Source organism: Tenrec ecaudatus, chromosome 17, assembly GCF_050624435.1.
Source record: "Tenrec ecaudatus isolate mTenEca1 chromosome 17, mTenEca1.hap1, whole genome shotgun sequence".
Lineage (NCBI taxonomy): Eukaryota > Metazoa > Chordata > Mammalia > Afrosoricida > Tenrecidae > Tenrec > Tenrec ecaudatus.
This window is the reverse complement of record NC_134546.1, coordinates 1,265,949-1,284,631: the sequence shown is the minus strand read 5'-3', so window position 1 is coordinate 1,284,631 and position 18,683 is coordinate 1,265,949. Positions and strand designations below refer to the sequence as shown.

Genomic DNA, 18,683 nt, shown 5'->3' with positions numbered 1-18,683 from the left:
AGCGGTGGGGTCAGTGCCCCTGCTGGCGGCCATGGGTACTGCAGCACAATGAAACACTTGTCCCACGCCCTCTTCAGGCTCCCTAGAATGCTGAGATCCTTATTGTAACCACGGCGACTTCCGACGTCAGGGGTGGGGGACCTCGCCTTCCAGTACTCTGTGGGACAGGGTGCTGTTGGCTAATTATCACCACGCCTTTCTCCCTACTCTGTCTTGGTCTGGAAGCTCTGCTGAAATCTACACATCATGAATGACCACTGCAGTGTTGAAACACCACGGCCGGACTCGCAGCACCACAACATGCCGATCACCACAGCCTGGCATGCCGGCAGGTTGTGGTGGTCCGGGGGAGAATCACATAAGAAGGGGGGTTGCCTGTCTCGCTCCAAGGTGACAGCTTGACGACGTTGCAGGCCTTTATTCAGCCCCCGCCCAGTCCCCTCCATGGAGGCCCCACTGAGCCCGGCCAAGACCTCGCCCTTTCCAAGTAGAGCTTCCTTCTCTGTCCCCCCCTAGCACCCACACGGGGCCCATGCATGTGCTCCTCCAAGCACATCTTAACCACGTTCTCTTGGTCTTTCGTGTCTTAATATACTGATGAGTTTTAACCTCTACTAGTTAGGGGTGAGATGTCAGGTTCTGGGTTAGGGTTAGAGATGCCAGGTTCTGTGCTAGGTGCTGTGTGTGTTGTTCTGTTTTGGGGGGTCATGCAGTCATTCCTGACTCACAGAGACCCAAAGTGCAAGAGGAGGACACACTGCCCAGCCCTGGGCCATCCTCACCATTGTAGCCACCAAGTCAGTCCACCTTGCTGAGAGCCTACCTCTTTTTCAATGACCCTCTACTTTATCAGGCATGGTGTCCTCTGGAGACCGGCCCCTCTTGGTCTTACTCTATACCACCTCGAGAGACCTGGTGGTGCCGTGGGTTATTCTGGGGGCTCCTAACCGCGAGCCTAGCAGTTTGAATCTGTCACTTGCTCCGTGGAAAAAGATGAAGCTTTCTCCCTCCACAAAGACGTGCGATCTCTGAAACTCAAAGGTGGCAGTTCCACTTCATCTCATAGGGCTGCTTTGAGTCAAACTCGACCCCGTGGCAGTTATCTTTGTTTGTTTTTGGTGTTTCACCTAGAATAAGGTGACCAGATGCCCCGCTTTTGGTGGGACAGTCCTGATTTTTAACAATTTTTCCTGTGTCCTGCGGCATTTTTAAAAAGTTCCGATATTTGGAAAGAATGCACGACAAGCAGGGTACACAGGTTTCAGCTGCCACGTGGCTATTTCGCCAGGATATGTGTTTTATCAGTGGTGTCCCGCTTTACCAATGTTAAAATCTGGTCACCTTAATAGAAAGAAAGCTGGCCTGCCTGCACTCAGCCTGTCAAGAAGGCATGTCTAAGGCTGCCAGGGGGAGAATGACTTCCTCTAGACAATAGGGAATACAAAGATGGGCTTCAAGAAGCAGCCGTTTCCACCCAGCTCCTCGACTTCGCCGCCTCCCAGATAATGCTCAGGCCCCAGTGTCCAGCTCGGCCATAAACGTGGGCCCACACTGTCAGCCTCTCCCAGGCATTGCCCTGACATAAAAGTGAGCAGGACTTATCTGATGTCCCTTTGCTTTTGTTTAGACAGCACTTCTTACAATCAATCACATAGGTTCATCTTATCTATTGTACTGTATAAACTGCCTCAGGCCGAAAAGCTTCATCAAGCTCAAAATCCAGTTCATCAAGCACACGGCCACAACTGCTTATCCAGCCCTGGTCTATGGCCACGACTCTGAGAAGCATGTGAAATAAAGTATCTGGCATCTCTGGAAGACCTCTCTCTCCTGGCTTATTTTCGGTGCTCAACTCTGGGCTCCTTCTCCCTCTCCACGATGGCAGGGAACACCCCTCTCTAGAGTTACCTGTTGCCTACAGGCAAAGTTGTGCCCCTCCATGTCGTTTCCCACCTCCTACCCCACAGCGTGAGTCACTATTGTGGAAACACTCCATGTTCCTGTTTGTACCCCTGTTCCTTTTGTCTAGAATGATCTGCCTCAACACCTCCACCTGGGACTCAGCTCGTCTTTCAAATGAACCTTTTCCTCTCAGGTCACTCCTGCGAAAGTTCCCTACTCCCTGCTCACATCTGTCGGGGTGGTTTTCTACCACAGTGGACTGAAACGTCCCTGAAAGACGGGATTCTGCCTGTCCTTCCTTGCCTGCTCTTGGCAGCCAGGCCCCGGAATGGGGCTGAGGGCTGACCAAGGAGAGACACCAAAGACACAGGCAACGCACACTTTGGACTTCATCAGAATGGGGGGTGAGTGGAATTGTGCCTCAAGGACGCTTAGCAACAGGCTGAAAGGGCAACACCTGGGACCCATATCATGGGTTTCAAAGCGTCCATGGAAAATGTACAGCGTGGAAAAACCATGCAGCAGCCATTCGCCATTTTGGCACCACCCTCCCCACCAAACAAGCAAACTTGCACTGACTTGCTGGAACATGTGGACACAGGATTTCGTTTGACGGACAAGCCACCAGTTTGGACAGAGAGCCTGCGAGAGCAGCATGCATTCTGCTAAAGGGGAAGCAAGAACAGACGGGCAGTGCATGGCCGATGCTAGAATGGGAGGCTGGTTAAAATCACTGAGCCGCTGCAGCAGGTTTGGGGTGAGGGGGATAGTGCCTCTCCTCCTAATCAGTGGTTTACAAGCAGACAACGCGCTCTAGGAAGGGGAGCATGATGCCCAAGAGACGTCCATTGGGAAGCCACTCACATGGGTTTGTTCTTGGTCTGACTGAAGGGGCTGAGGCTTGATGGCAGAAACAAGAGCCAACGCCATAGACGCCTCCATGCCCCCCGCTCATGCGATTCTGACTGAAGGATTAAAGTGGAGCAGGCTTCCTGCTGAATGGGTGCCCACCCTGCACACGCACCCAAATCAACTGCAGACAAAGAGTCGAGCCTCCAGGGGAGATGTTCCACAGACAGGACGGAGAGCCGGGATAGGGGAGGACACACGGCCTCAGCAGCCTGACCCCGAGGACAAAGTGCCATCAAGGGTGGAGTGGCCTCAGCAAAGCAAAGCAGGAGCAGAGGTCACCCAAGTGTGTCCGGGATGCTCAAGGTATCTTCCCTGCTGGTATTCTGAAGGTCAAGAGGCAAGAGCGTCTTGTCCGAGAGCGTCTTTAGGAAGTTAGCCAAAGCCTTAACCGAGCCTCCCCAGGGAAACTGGCCAGACGGAGCTTCTCCACCACCACTCGGCTCTGCTCAGTCTTCTCGTCACAAGGACACTTTGCACGAGTTTCCACAGGAAGTCAGTAGGCATCCCCATACAGGCCTGACTTGGCTCCCGACTTCCTAAAGAACCGTTAAAAGGCACCCCACTTTCTTCAGTTAAAACTGCAACAGAGTCCGCACTGCCAGGATGCCCGGCTCCTTAGGGACGGGCTAACCGTCTGGAACCGCCCTTATCCAAGGGTCTTGAACCTGATGGATCTCGTGTTGAGAAATTAAGAAAAAATTATCTATTAATTCCCATTTCCACAAGCGTTTTGAAGTCCTCCTTGTGTGTAGCTGATAAAAATTCAATATTCCACATACACAGAGAACGCGTACAACTTAGCAACAAAATGACAAGCAATCTAATTTTCAAAAGGGCAAGGACCAGGATAGGTGTTTCTCCAAAGATATCCAAATGGTCAATGGTCACAGGGTGGTTACCTATTAGGGAACTGCATGGTGAGATAGTACTTTACCTACCCTCACCAAGTCAATGCTGACTCAGCAACCCCCTGTGGGTTTCCCCAGACTGTCACTGCTTAGGGTGTAGAAAGCCCGGTCTTTCTCCCACGGAGCAGCTGGTGGTTTTGAACTGTGGTTAGCAGCCCAATGAGTAACTGCCCCACCGGGGCTCCTGGTTAGGCTCACTCAGTGCTGCCTCATAGCGACCCCTGTGGGGTTCGGAGACTGTAACTGCTTATGGGAGTAGAAAACCCAGTCTTTCTCTCTCAGAGATGCTGGTGGCTTTGAACTGCTGACCATGTGGATCACAACGCAACATGTAACCTCTACACCACCAGGTGCACCTCTGGTGGGACCGTAAATGGTGCAGCTGCTGTGGACCACAGTGACCGCTCCTCACATTGTTAATACCTCACGACCCAGCAATTCCACTCACAGGGATATGACCAAGCGACGGGACAGCAGGGGATCCACAAGCTACCGCTACACCAGTGCCCGCTGCAGCATGCATCAGAGCCATTGCACGGGGGAGAGCCCGCTGAAGAGGGGTTGAAAGAAAGAAGGCACGCTCCCACAGCGAAGTGTTACCAGCCATAGAGAAGAAACCATGTCTGGGGCCTGCAGGAACAGAGGAGCCTTGACAAGATTACGTAGGTGGAAGGAACCAGACAGCAGAAGGCAACTGTTACATGGCTGCCACTTACAGGAACACCTCAGACGGCACAGGCCTAGAGACAGAACTGGAGTCAGGCACTTCCAGGGCTCAAGGGTGGGAAGAGGAGCGAGTTGCTCTTTGTTGGGTACCCAGTGAACGGTCTGGGTTTTGGAGTGATAGCATTTTAGAAGTCAAGAGTACGATGCTTGTCCGACATTGAGAATACCAGCAAGGCCACTGAATTGTACGCGGGTTAAACTGTATGATATACATTCGATGACACTACAAAAATGAAAGTGATGCAGCCTACGGTGCTGATGCTCTGCCCTGGGTCCTGCGCCCAAGCTCCGCTCCCTGCCGGCGCACCAGCCTTTTGCCCACGTCTTACCCTGGCGTGCCCTTGTGCTGCCTCACTACGTCACCCACCGTGTGGGCAGTGGGAGCCCGGTTCACCCATGCCTGTGTCTCCCACACTCCCTGGCCACGGCAGGAGCTAGAATTGCTACACTAATAAATGAAGCGACCCCATGGCACTGGGGGTTGGACCTGAGGGCGGTGCGGAGTCTGGGGAGCAGAGAAACCTGAGGTGAGCTGACTACAGCTTGTGGCCTTCAGGCTTCCTGGACTGTGTTCCAAAGGGCGGGGCTCTGGTGCAGAGAGAGGGTGGTTACGAGAAGACGCTGCAGGTGAGGCTGCAGGTGAGTCCAGGTGGTGGCATCGGATACCCTCGGCTATCGTGAAGCCCAGAGGCCTGAGCCAGTGATCACGGCAGTGGAGGATGGGAATTCACAGCAGCGCTCTTGGGGCTGTAGTGTGACGGTCACTTATTTGCCACACTCCGCCCTCCCCCCTGGTGTCCCCCAGCTCAGCTGCCGCTCTTTAGAAACAGCCTGGAGGCTGGCCCTGCCTGGAAACCTGGAGCTGGACCGCCCGAGTGCCGGGGAGCATTACCACTGGAGTCCCAGTCGATGTGGGTGATGTAGCTGGACGCGCCTTTGCAGATGCCGACCCGCTTGCTGGTGAGAACATTGTAAATGTCCACAAAGTGATCGTGGGACGCCACGGCGAGGTATTTCCCTGTGTCTGCGAAGACAAGCACGCGCGTTAGCCCCGGACTTCTCATGAGGGGGCCGCCGTCCTCGTTTTACAGCTGGGAAAGGGGCAGGGTGCGTTTTAAAAGAGCCCGCTCTTCAGAGTTTTGTTTTGTTTTTACAAACACCTGCGGTCACCTTCACCTTTTGAGAATTTAATATCTGAGATCATTTCTCTTCTGTGGTGGAAGGAGACCATGTCTTCCACGGTGTCGGCATTCACGACCAGGAAACTGCCGTCGTTCAGACCCACGGCTAGGGCTTTCCCATCGGGGGAGAAGGCACAGCATCGTCCACCTAAAAGAAAGCCAAGAGGCACGGTGAGGACCTGCGCCCTGCAGGCAGGCCAACCAAACTGGCACAGGGGCACGCAACTATAGCTTTTACTGAGCACGGCACTGTGAGCACCAGGGGAGGGAGCCTCCAGACTTTGTCTTCCATACTTCGGACACGCTGTCAGGAGAGACCAGTCCCTGGAGAAGGGCATCGCACTTGGCAAAGTGGAGGGGCAGTGAAGCAGAGGAAGGGCCTCAAGGAGGTAGATGGGCACCGTGCCTGAGACGATGGGTTCAGGCAGACGGACGATTGTGAGGATGGCTCAGGGCCCAGCGGTGATTTATTCTGTGAGGCACAAGGTTGTTATGGGACAGAGCTACTAGACTGCAGCTGACAACAACAACAACAGCAGCAGCAGTGTCTTCCCAAATCCAAGGAAAATGACTGTAATGTAAGAAAATACATTTTTCACAACTGTCGTACATTTTACCCATTCATTTCTTATTTTCCAGGAAACAGAGGTTCTCGGGAGACAGTGGAATGAATGAACTACGAGAAGGAGCAGGAGAGTATGTTTGCTTTTGAGAGGCGAGGTGGGGGGGGGGGAGCTGTGGGATCAGATTTCCAGGAACCATTGGCTGGGTGTCGAGCCTTAGGCAGAGAGGAGAGGCCTGGGTCGTTGGACTGTTTGTGTGGATAAGGGGGCGTGATTCTCTGCCTGTCTCTCCGTCATGGAAACACCATGCTGACGAGGCTGCAGGGGTGGTGATTTCCACTGCTCCGTTAGGTGTGGGAAGGAGCGCTGCTCGTGCAGGGGTTCAGCACTGAGCTGCTGAGATGAAGAGTTGGGGGTTCAAAGCCACCAGCCTCCATCTGCCGGAGAAAGATCAGGCAGTTCACTTTCGTAGGGACTTATAGCCATGGTCACCCTGGGGAACAGCTCCCCTCTGTCCGAGAGTCGGATCAACTCATGGCAGTGGAATGGGCATTTCTGGGGGAAGATTACAGACATCTAGGGGGTTAATGTTGAGTAGGAATCTCATTTAAAATATACAGCCCCCCACACTCATTCTTATTGTGAAGACATTAGTAAACGCAGCCCAGGGACTCGACATTAAGGCAGGCATTTCAAATCATATCACCCCCTCTGCGCAGTAGTCATGGTGTGGTGTGCAGAAAGCTATTCTCACACCCGTATCTTCATCGATTCACTTGGCAAACATTTATCTACCCCTGAAGAGTTCAGCAGAGTGCTAGTCCGGAAAGACTAGAAAGACAAGACTGCCTTTGAGGGGTGTCTTCTTCAAGACTAGGGTAACCAGTCTGGCCCACCAGGGCACTTTTCAAAGTTAACGTGAGACTCGGACTCATTACCCCGTGACTGGCGGCACCACTGAGATGAGCAGGCTTTCTGTCCAAGACATGCCTGTCGCTGTCTTTGCAACCTGTTGAGCCGATTGAACAGACCACTGACCGACATTCAAATTCTCCACATTCAACAGACACCTGGTGTGTCATTTCCCTACAACAAACGACCGGTCAACATCTTTCAATCTGGGCCCGGTTAAGTTGATCAGTTTTGAAGTCAGGCCTGAGTTTGAATCCTGTTTCCCGGCCCACCAAGCTCAGAAGTCTGGTGCCAGGAGAAGAGACTGGCAGAGGGAAGCAGCGCCCTGCATGCTGGGCACTCCGAGTGTGCTCGCTGGAGCCCTAGTCGGTTCAAATCCATTTCACCAGTCCCTCTTGCGCAACTTTGTGTCAACTTCTGAAATTCTCGAAGCCTGCTTGCTAATCCCAGAGAGGTCATGAAAACGTCTCTTCTCGTTGCTGATGTCAATACTGTGGTTGTTAGGTCCCTCTAGGCCAGCAGTTCTCAACGTGTGGGTTGTGACCCCTTTAAGTGTTGAACGACCACTTCACAGGGGTGGCCTGATTCACATCAGTAGCCACATGACAGTGATGAAATAGCAATGAAATTAATGTTATGGCTGGGGGTCACCACCACATGAGGAACTGTATTGAAGGGTCGCGACATGAGGAAGGTTGGGGACCACTGCTCCAGGTGGTTCCGATTCGTAGAGAACCTACAAACAACCAAACCCGCCTGGTCCAGTGCCATCTTCACAGCCGTCTCACCAGGGCCTTCCTCTTTCTCCCCGCCCCTCCGTGTGACCACGCCCTATGTCCTTCTCCAGGGATGGCCTCTCCTGACAGCAAGTGGGTGGAGCGTGAAGAAGCACCGTGCAGTGGTGCTTCACCCCGAGGTGCTGCTGCCCTGGCGTGCTTTCTGTGCTCTGACCCTGTAATAAACTCCCCATACACCGCTACCTCGGTGTTCAGGCCAGAGCCCGAGCTCATCCTGTCTTAAGCATTCCTTCAGACACGGAACCTGTACCTCTCACGTCAGTCGGAGATGGATCCACCCACCTCCAGCCCCATGCCTAGTGCCCCATCTTCCACTTGTCCCTCTGATCCCGCTCCTCCCTCTGTCCCCAGCCCGAGGCACGGAGGCTGGTCCGCACAGCACTCGCACGGCTCGCCTGGTCCCCTCTCTTGTAGTTGGTGAAAGGGAGTGTGGGCAGGAGGCTGGAGGGGAGGTCAGGGAGGAGTGAGGGGAGAGGGTTGGGGTCCCTCCTCTTGTCCTCGGGGCTGCTCGTGACACACAGTGATCATTAAGTGCTTCGTGCTCCATCATGCTTGCTCATTTCCCTCCGCCCCACCGACCACTTGATGAACAGTCCCCTGTGCAGCCTCACCTCAAATTACCCAAACTTAACGGATCCTCTGTTTTGGGATTTTGCTCAAATCGTGTCCATCTCTGATTGGGCTAGTGTGGGTACTTGAGAGAAACAAATCCACAGAAACTCACGACTAAGAGAGAGTTTTATATAAAGGGTAAGTGCGCATCAAGAAAACATCCCAACCCAGTGCTGCCCAAGCACACAAGTCCAACATTAACCCGTATGTTTGACACCAATCCACAAAGTCCTCCTCCATCTCAGAAAACACATGAAATGATGCCGACTGCAGGAGGAAAGTGGAATCAGTGAACGTGTAAGCACCTCAGTGCTGGCAGGGGGCTGCGTCAGGGTAGGCCCATGTGGCTTCTCCTCAGGGGTGTTTCATAGGAAGTGAGTCTTGCCAGTTGAAGCAGGGAACTGGCTAAGGCAGCTACAGCCTGGTCTGACCATCACAAAGCAACTGACCCGAGAACTCGAAAGGCGAGGCCATTTATCTCTACGCCCTTCAATTAGCCCCACCTGTGTTTATCGGCCAGGTTGGCACAATAAACATGAACTATCTCACTGATGATTCTGCTGTTCTCAGAATCCGCAGTGTCGACACAGAGAAAGCACCTGGAGTATTTTCTGAGTTTGTGCCTCTTAGTGGCTTTGTGTTCAAATGCATAGACCAAGGCTCGAGGTCAGTGGTTCAAGCCCACCAGGCACTCTGGGGGAAAGATAGGCTGTTGTCTCCTGTAAACGGCTTCAAGGTCAGAAACCCACAGGGGCAAGGTCACTATGAGTCGGTATCCACTTGATGGCTGGGGGTGTGGGTAGTTGTATGTGTGTGTGTACATACACTTTGGGAGAAAGATGGGACTCTCTACTGTTACATCCTTGGAAACCCACAGGGGCAGGTCTACCCGCCCTAGAGGATGGAGTCAGCAGGGCTGAGTGGCAGGGAGGGGGTGAGGGAGCACATATCCATGACATTTGTGTTGTTGTGTGCCATGCCGCCGGGTTGGCTACAACCCAAAGTGACCCCATTACAACAGAGCAAAGCCCAGCTGGTCCTGGGCCATCCTCACAGTGGCTGCTCAAGCCTGTGCTGCAGCCCCTGTGCCCACTCATCTCGTCGCGGGCCTTCCTCGGCCCCGCTGCCCCTGCACTGTGCCCAGCACGATGCCCTTCTCTAAGGCCTGCTGCTCTCTCCCGATAGTGTGTCCAAAGTACGTGAGATCCAGTCTCATCGCCCTCGTCATAAAGAGCACTCTGGCCGTCCTTCCAAGACAGACAGATCTTCGTTCCGCGTCGATTTACATCCGCTCTTGACCCGTCCTAGATCCTTTTTGTCTCCACGGAGCTCATCCTCGATTTCCAGGAACAAGATGGTTTCTGGAGTCAGCCAGACAAAAATAGAAACGCAGTGTTCTTCCTGAGGCGCCTGTTTCCACTCTCCAGGGGAAGAGGAAGGACACACTGCCCCCAGCTGGCAGACGTGTGGTGTGTGCAGCTCAGGGAAGATGAGCACTGGCCTGGGTCCCTGCGGTCAGGTGCTCCAGCAGTCAACTACCACCACAAGAAGTCTTCATGGAATGCGCGAACGAATCGACGCCTTCTGGTATTTGTAGGGCGAGCGGATGTCACTCACCTTTCTTGAGCTTCCGTACCGCAAGCATGCGGTGCTGGGACGACAGTTCCCAGATCCGGAGCGTTTTATCGTCGCTCACGGTGGCACAGATGGGCAGGAGTGGGTGGGCTGCCAGCCCCCAGACTTCTCCTTCCATGTGTCCCTGGGGAGAGGAAGCGGGACACCATGAGCTTATCTCTGGTCCTTCTCAGCCTGGTGCTGCACATTCCGCCCGAGAACAGCCCCCTACAGGTTCAGATGTAAACGAACACAGCGTGGGCTTCCTTGGGACACAATGGCTACCCCCACACACCATTCTCATTCACTTGAACTTGAATCTCACACGGGCCCTCCTGACACTAAGGTGCTCATTTGGGAGGCGAAGACGTGGGCACTGCATAGAGAGTTTGGTTGGACACCTGTCTTCCCCTTTGGAAACTGCTGGGTGAAGAGGGAAGTGCCCTGCTCTGATCTGCTCTTAGGCGCTGTCTAAGCGCAGGGTCCATGTGCCGCCTAGTCACACAGCCTGAGCACAATGACCCAGCCACTTCCTTCAACATCAGCAGAACTGGCAGCAGTGTTCTCATTACTGGGATGCACCTGCAATGCACAGCCTTTGAGCCAACTTTTCGTCCCAAACACCTACGTGCAGTTCAGTCTCAACATTCACTCACAGAGTGCTTCAACTAGGTGCCCAATCCAAAAGATGCTTAATCTGCATGGGGCCTCTTCATGCTGACTGCATTTTATCACCAACACACTCAGCCGGCTTGGAGTAACTGGGATAAAGCCATGCTATGCAGGGACCACCTCACTGGCAGAGTCCCGTCTTGATTCTCATCATGCATCACTCAATGGAGGAGTGCCAACAAGAAACAGCAGTGAAACATGCCTGGCTAATTCTTTATGGAATTAATAAACAGCTAATGATAAAAAGGCTTTGCTTAGCAAAGCAAAAAAAAAAAGAGAACACTCTTCCATTAGCCTACGAAAGGTGTGTATTGCTGGAACCAACGCCTTAGGGGCAGGGGCTTTGCAGAGAGAAAGGGGCGACTCAGGTCTAACTCAGAAGCTGTTAGAGCAAGAAGGTGATTTGGCAGAAGGGGTGTTTCAGATCTGGAACCATGAAGAAAACCCCTCTCTGGGACTGAACGTTAAAGGGAGCCTGTGGACAGGCTGAAATGCTTGCTAGGTGACCCCTGGATCCACTTGTTGAGTGGAAGTGGGAGAGATGCAGCAATAGAGAGACGGGTTGAGTCTGGCCACTGACACCCATGGACTTGGTTTACAGGAAAAAGAGAAGATGAGAACAGGTTGACTGTTCTGAAGTCCATGACCTAGCGTGAGGGGGCTAGGGCTGTTGAGAATTTGTGATGGGGCCATGGTCTAAAGCAGACCACATTGAGTTGACCAAAACCAGACCAGGTGAAGAGATTTTTGAGCCTGTGAACTGGTGCATGTTGCTACAGACTTTATGGACAGCCTGTCTTGACTTGACTCTGCTTATGGATGTGGACTCACAAGGTTCCAACTGGAATGAAGATTCTTCACGTCAAAAATTATGACTGTCTCCTCAGAGCACTGGGTTGATGTGAGCAATAAAGAAATTGGATCCCCAAAATGGGGAGGATAAAGGCATGAAGTGGATGGCTTACCAACTTTCATAGGTAGGGGAATATATTCATAGGATTATAGGGTTAAGATGCAGGTGTCACTTAACTGCAATTGTTAGGCATAGGATATTTCTGTTTTGTTCACTTACAGAATGCTATGTTTAAATGAAGGCGGCACAGATGGAATTGTGTGCAGTTTAGTTTTATACCGTTAGGCACAGATATGATTTTATTACTGTTTGTGTGAAAATTATACATTGCTAACAAGTTGTGTGAGAGTGTCAAGTTGACGAGGGGTGGTCTGTGGTAGTTACATGATCTGTGGTCAACTTGAGACTTAAGAGCAAAGGGGTGGAGTTTAGCCTGTCAATCACTTCACACTTTGATGACCTCATTTGGAGACACTAAGGAGATAAATAGCTCACTGGAGGCGGGACACACACTCAGTCCCTGCGAGATATTCCTGCTGAGGAGCCCCATGGAGCTACCTTGATGCATCCAGCTCCACATGGGAGCTGAAGGAGCCATGTGGAGTCCCCTGCCAGCACTGAAATGCGTACACCACCACCAGATCCAAGACTTTCCACCCACTGGCCTGTGGTCTTCCTGCCTTCATGTCATTGCATGGCTGCATGAGTCTGAAGAAGAATTTATGGACTTGTATTGACATACAGGGTAATATCAGACTTATGGACTTGATCTGGACTGGGCTGGAATGTTTTCTCAGTTCTCAATTGCTCTTATATATAAAGTTTTCTCGTATGCATATAGGAGTGTCTAGAAGTTTTGTTTCTCTCTAGTCTACCCAGACTAACCCCATGCAGTGCGGGGCACTTTAAAGCCTGTGTCAGATTGCGTAGGAGGAGGTCGTGGGTGAGGGAGGCTGGAAGTACCCCGCCCTGGCATGTCCTTTTGACTTTGAACCCAGACCACGCCTAGAGGTCCCCTCTCAGCCAAATGACAGAACGGCATGTAAACTAAACAGTGTCGCCTGTGGAGAACTGCAGTCCTCTAAAAGTCAGCGGAAATGAAACCAAATAGTAAGCATTTACCATGGACCCAGGATGACAAGGCCAGGGGGTAGGGAAGCTAGATGGATGTACATAGGACAACCAGAATGGAAGCAATGAGCATGCTGGGGCACTGATGCTGCCAAGGGACAGAGCAGAATGGCTCCAAAGGCGTCCATGGCTGCCGACCTGCGGGAGTGAACTGCCTGCCTCCCTCCCTTCGAGTGGATGGCGGGCTCCAACCACTGACCTTGCTGTAGCAGCCCAGCGCTCGCCCCAGTGCACCACTGGGGCCCCTAACAGAGCGGACGGCAGTGTAGACTCAGCCCCCAAACCACAATGCAGTCTATTTTAACAAAGAGTCCCTTTAAGGAAAACCAGATCACTTTTCTGAAGACTGCACCCTGTGCTTAAAGGCTCCCGTTTCTCCCAAGCCTAGAGGACACGCTATGTCACCATTTCTCAAAAACAAAAACAAAACGCCAGGTTGCTATGCGGTAGACCAGGGGAACATACCCTCGTAACTGCCAGAAAGCTAGAGAGCGGGTTAGTCCCGATGTGACTGGACTGCCCAAAGTCAGAAAAGTATCTAGAAATCTTCTCGACAGTCGGGCAATAAGTGGTCTTTTTTATTTGTTTGCTTCCTTGTTTTGTTTGATTTTATTAAAAGATCATTTTACTGGGGGCTCTTTCAGCTCTTAAAACAATCCATACTCCAATTATATCAGGCATATTTGTACATACGATGCCATCATTCTTTTCTAGACATTTACTCTCGATTGAGTCCTTGGTATCAGCTTCTCTTTTTTCCCTCTCCCTGCTCCCACCCTCATGACCCTTTGATAAAGTTTAAATTATTATTATTTCCATATCTCACACAGACCGCTGTCTCCCTTCCCCCACGGTCCACTATCATGACCTTAGTCCCACCTTTCACTCTGGGATAGACCAGAGCATGTGCACAGGTACAGATGAGAGATAAGGGCTCACGACATACAGAATCCAGAGACAGGTATGGTAGTAGCAATACCAGGAGGGTAACGGGAAGGTAGGGAGAGGAGGGGAGGAAGGGGGAACAGACTACAATGATTGACACATAATGAATGGTCTTAATCACGGTTGCCTCTAATGTTTCTCCAGCTCTCCCAGGGAGAGAGAGTCTCTTCTCCCTCAGAGTAGGACTCTGAGCCCTGGGAGAGTGCCAGGTACCACCCCCTGCCCCCCCCCACCCCACCATACCTCACACTGCACTGTGGAGCAGGCCCAAGAGGAGCTGTGGAATTTGGCCAGAGGCCTAGGGTGGAAGCCCTGACCATCAGCTTCCGTACAGATGACAGCTTAGATACCCTGGGGACAGTCTATTCTGCCACGCAGGGTCCCTGTGAGTGGAGCTCTCCTGGAAGGCAACCGGAAGCAGCCATCCCTGGGAGGAAAGGCCAGTGGGGCCAGAATGTAAAGGGGAAGGGGACGAGGAGGCTGAGCAGACAGGAAGAGACTGGTGTCGTGGACACTGGGTTTGACGGATCTACTGCCTCCATCGCCAGCCCTGTGCTCAGGGCGCCAGGCTGCCTGCCCGGCCTCTCTGTAGCACTCACATTAAGAAACCACGGGCAACTGTCTGCTCTGGACACACTAGGGAAAACGCCTGGCACCTGCCGGTTATCAGTGAGAAGCTGTGGGCCCTTAACTAGGCTCCGAGTCTGTCTTTAAAATAGCATCCACTGCTGTGGAGCTGAGAAAAAGATTTTGTACAACAGTATTGCCTGACACCTAGTAGGTGCTCAATACACGGCTAGCCTTGTTACTGGAACACTAGGAACAAATAGAAATGATAGAATTGTGGAGAATTGCCCCCTCCCCACCCAAAAAAATGCAGGTTTCAAACGTATTTAAATAGAACCAGTTCAATTACACCCGGGTCCTTTGTAAAGCCGCAAAAACCCAAGCACTGAGATTTTGTCGTGTCGCTTCGAGCATCTCTGGCATGACAGCCTTTGGGATGAGACACAACGCAGTGTTGACTGGCCCGCAGGAGGAGGGCCTTGGAACGGGGCAGAGCAGAGCCAGGTGCGGCTGGGGGACAAGGCAGCCGCGCATCCAGGGGCTTCTGAGCCCCAGCTTCAGTCCCACCACCCGGCAGGACCCATGACAGGGCTTTTGAGCTTGCTTTTCATTCACACTTTTAAATGGATTCGGGCTGCCTGAAGGGGAGCTCAGATCTGCACACTGCGTGTGTCCTGATGTCCGCACAGGCCTGCGCTAGGGACGGCCTCTGAGGGGTGCTCTCTGTGAGACCTTGGGGTGTCGCCCTAAGACAGCCAGCTGCCGCATGGACCAAGTCTGTGGACTCAGGGAGCTTCGCCTGGGTCCGAAGAACTGCCACAACTCAAATAACGTGTGCATCTGCTTGTTACTCCAACGTCTGCGCACACTGAGGCTGGCTCCTCCCATGCCACCTTCCCCGCACAGGTAAGACCCACCCCTCACCTCGTGGAGCCAGGTCACCTGTGCACCTGGGCACCGTCACCCTGCCATGCAGGGCTGAGCCGGCCTTTGCTCTGTGTGGCCCTGCTGACCTTCCCTTTCATCTTCAGGGAGCAGAGGGGCCGGGGCGGCTGTGGAGTTTGCATGTGAGTCAAGGCCGAGACTGGAATGAGGCCCGAGTCCAGAAGGATCTTACGGCCGCACTTGCACTTGGCATGTGGGGAGCAGATGATCCGACCTTTAGCTTTACAGATGGACACACGAAGGGAAGCTGTGGCTGGGCGCCACAGCAGCATGCGAAGGGAGCTGTGCGAAGATGCTGTGATGGGGTGAGGTTCTTGGTGTGTGTGTGTATGGGTGTGTGTTTGTGTATGTATTGTGTGCATGTATGTATGTGTGTGAATGTATGTGTGTGGGGGGGTGCCTTTTGCATGTGCCAAGGTCTTGGGGGGGGCAGAGGGTGGGTTGTGATGGACAAAGGCCCATGATCCTCCTGGCTTTCATATCCCCTGAGTGTGGTGTGACCTGTCTTGTTTCCAATGACAGGACTACATGCATGCGAGCCCTTGGTGATGTGCTGTAGGGCTGCGGTGTCCCCTCCTCTCTCCGTGACAAGCATTGAGGACGCGAGAGACCGTGCAGGGGAGCCCCATGTGACAGGAAATGCGGAGCCCCGGCCCACGGGACGTCAGAGGGCATGAGGATGTGTTATTTTAGGCAGCTGAACGTGTGACAATCTATGTGAAGGGGTGTTCTCTCATGAGGCCTTTCTGGCTCTGGGTCTGGAATGACCCCAATCCCGCAAAGGTCTGGCTGCTCTGCGCTTCACGTGAACAGTCTGCAGTGGACCGATCAGCTTATGTCTGGGTACATGGTCTGTGGGGATGAGTGGGCTTGCTGTCACACTCAAAGAGCCATCTAACAGGATCGGTCAGTTTATGATCGATCCATTTAAGGGACTGGCCTGTTTGTCAAAGCGGTGCCCTAAAACCGACACGGAGTGTTCCGATACAAGTACTAACGTCACAGAGGCCGGGGGACCTCGGGAGGAACAAATGCCCAGAGAAGAGGGTGTCCTTTGGACACAGGGTCCATACGTAGCTGAGACCCTCCTAGAGAGGGCTGTCCCCGAGCTGCTGATGCTGAAGCCCAAGCCCAGCTGGGCTGAGCCACAGAGAAGCAGCAGCGGCCATTGGAGCGATGGGACCAGAAGACCAGCAGATGGTGGAGGTGGGTGAGCCGGCCCACAGGGAAGGGACTCGGTCCACAGAGCGGAGCTGCCACAGGAGCGAGGAGCCCGTGAGGAGGAAGTAGCCGCAGTGGGGTCCTGAGCAGAGCAAGTGGCCCGCCTCTGCCGTGGCAGACATCTGCGGTGTAGAGTGGTGTCCCTGAGGCCAAGAAGCTGCTCGCAGAGGCCTGGGCGAATACTGCCCAGGGGCTGTGTGTCAAGCAGTCCTGCCTCAGGAGCTGTAGCCACGGCAGCTTAACCCTAACGTCAACCCAGTGCTGTCCTGTAGTCGGCAGTGGAGTTCAAGGCTGGTCCGCAGAGGGGGCTGGCCCCGGTCAAGGAAAGAAGCCATTGAGAGACAGAGAGAGAGGGAGAGGGAGAGGGAGAGGGCGAGGGGAAGAGAGAACACAGCTACCAGGCACTTAGCATGAGCTGATAGCACACAACCTAGAGCGGTCCTTACCAGGGGCCCCTTGGCGAGCCTGCCCAGTGGCAGACAGGAGGACATGGGCATTTGAGAAGGGTGAACAGCAGGCCTCCTTTCAGACCTACGTGGGCTCTTCTCTGATTTTCAGTGAGGTACTCAGGGGGGTGGGCAGGGTTGGGCACCAGTTCACCCCGGGTCAGTGCCTGATGCTCTTGCCGTCACTGTTTGCTCTTGCCCATGCGGTGTCAGTGTCTTGTGTGTGTGGCCCTGCTGGACTGGAGGGCAGGGCCCTGTCCTGGCACGGTCAGAAGCCTATTGCTGGTATAATTTTGAGGCAGCCGTGAGCGATATGCCGCACAGCGATGTGAGTGGGCCGTCCCTGAGTGTGGGCCCTGAGCGCACCCCTGGCCTCCCCTTCTGCTGTCCTGTCCGCTGGGGTCTGGACAGTACCTGAACCAGCAGTGTCATCGGGCCACTCTTGTCAATCTCCAGGATCTCTCCATTTTTGGTCCCCACCAGGATGTGTCCATGTCCCAGAGTGATGGCACGGATCGAAGGATTGTCCTCTAAGAGCAAACCTGATGGGAGTGGAGAGGACAGGGGAAGGGATGGAACCGCATTTGGTGGAAGGAGAAACAGAAGGCTGAGGTTCCCAGTATACGTTCGGTTTTCCTGTTTCCCGAGCGCTAGACCATTTCCCCATTTCTACCAGGGCCGGGAGCTTTCTCTAAGTGCAGGAGGAGGCTAGGAAGTGGTGTCCCCAGTGTCTGAGTGCTGCGGCCCCACCCTTCGAGTCGGGGGCTCGGCACCTTTTGAGCTGGTGGACAGCGCTGCTCTCTTAATGGCGTACGTCTTCAGGCACCTCTCAAACACGTCGTCCCAGAGCTCCACAATGCCGTCCTTGCCCCCGGTCACGAAGCCCTGCGAGGGGACACACGGCAAGAATGAGAGACGCGCCCAGCATGGTGCCGGCCTTGGAGGTGGGGCAGCTGTGTCTGTGTCCTTTCTGAGGCTCTGGGACGGAACCCCCCCCCCCCCACACACACACACATTTCTCTTGTGGGACTGCGCACACTCTCATTGCTCTGGCTGCCACTAGATGGTGGCCTGTTGTCTCCGTGCCCACTTCTCTAAGTAGGAGGTGGGCTTCTGTGGGCGAGTCCAGCCTCCCTCATCTCTGTTGCCAAGCCTGGCTAAGGTTCTCCTGTGCCACCAGCACCACGAGGAGTCACCTGGACACCTGAACAGTCACTCCCACGAGACTGTGCCGCGATGCACTGAGAGTGACTCAGGTGTGTCACAGGGTGGAATTATCCTGCTATCAATGGCTCAGGCTACCTTCACGCCCACACGGTGAAAATCCACATTAAATGTCCACAAAACCTGGAACATGAAAAGCTTAACATATTGGACACTTTGGCTGAACATCATTATCTTCACATGAAGGCTAATGACTTATTGGTCTTCCCAGCTTTCTTTTTTGGCAACTTATTATAGATACCAAATGCCCTCATTAGGAAAAAAAATAAAATCCTCTTTGGCAATCTATCATGAGGACCAACCATTCTTATTTGGAAAGAAGAAATACAATGAAGTCCATAAGGAAATAATATTTTGACTTTTTAAATATTAAATGTCCTTATTCATATTACAGACTTGGCACCCAGAGAGATTCAATTTCCAAATTAAATGTAAATGCAATGATAGCCTGCAATTTTGCCACTCAATTTACCCGGAATGAAACTGAGTTTAAACAGAGCTTCTGGGCACTTTTCCTAATGGTCACAGTTTACGTCCCACACAACCTTCCCA

General features: G+C 53.1%; 1 protein-coding gene across 1 annotated transcript in view; it reads right to left on the bottom strand.

The window, feature by feature from the left end:
• The window catches only part of EML6 (EMAP like 6), a 143,447-nt gene that overhangs the window by 51,700 nt on the left and 73,064 nt on the right, over positions 1–18,683 (bottom strand). Inside the window, exons 20-24 of the mRNA XM_075536039.1 lie at positions 17,681–17,792; positions 17,322–17,449; positions 10,131–10,272; positions 5,625–5,777; positions 5,341–5,472 (exon numbers count right to left, since the gene is read on the bottom strand). Of these exons, the coding sequence (XP_075392154.1) occupies positions 5,341–5,472; positions 5,625–5,777; positions 10,131–10,272; positions 17,322–17,449; positions 17,681–17,792 (667 nt within the window). The remainder of the gene's footprint in view (positions 1–5,340; positions 5,473–5,624; positions 5,778–10,130; positions 10,273–17,321; positions 17,450–17,680; positions 17,793–18,683) is intronic.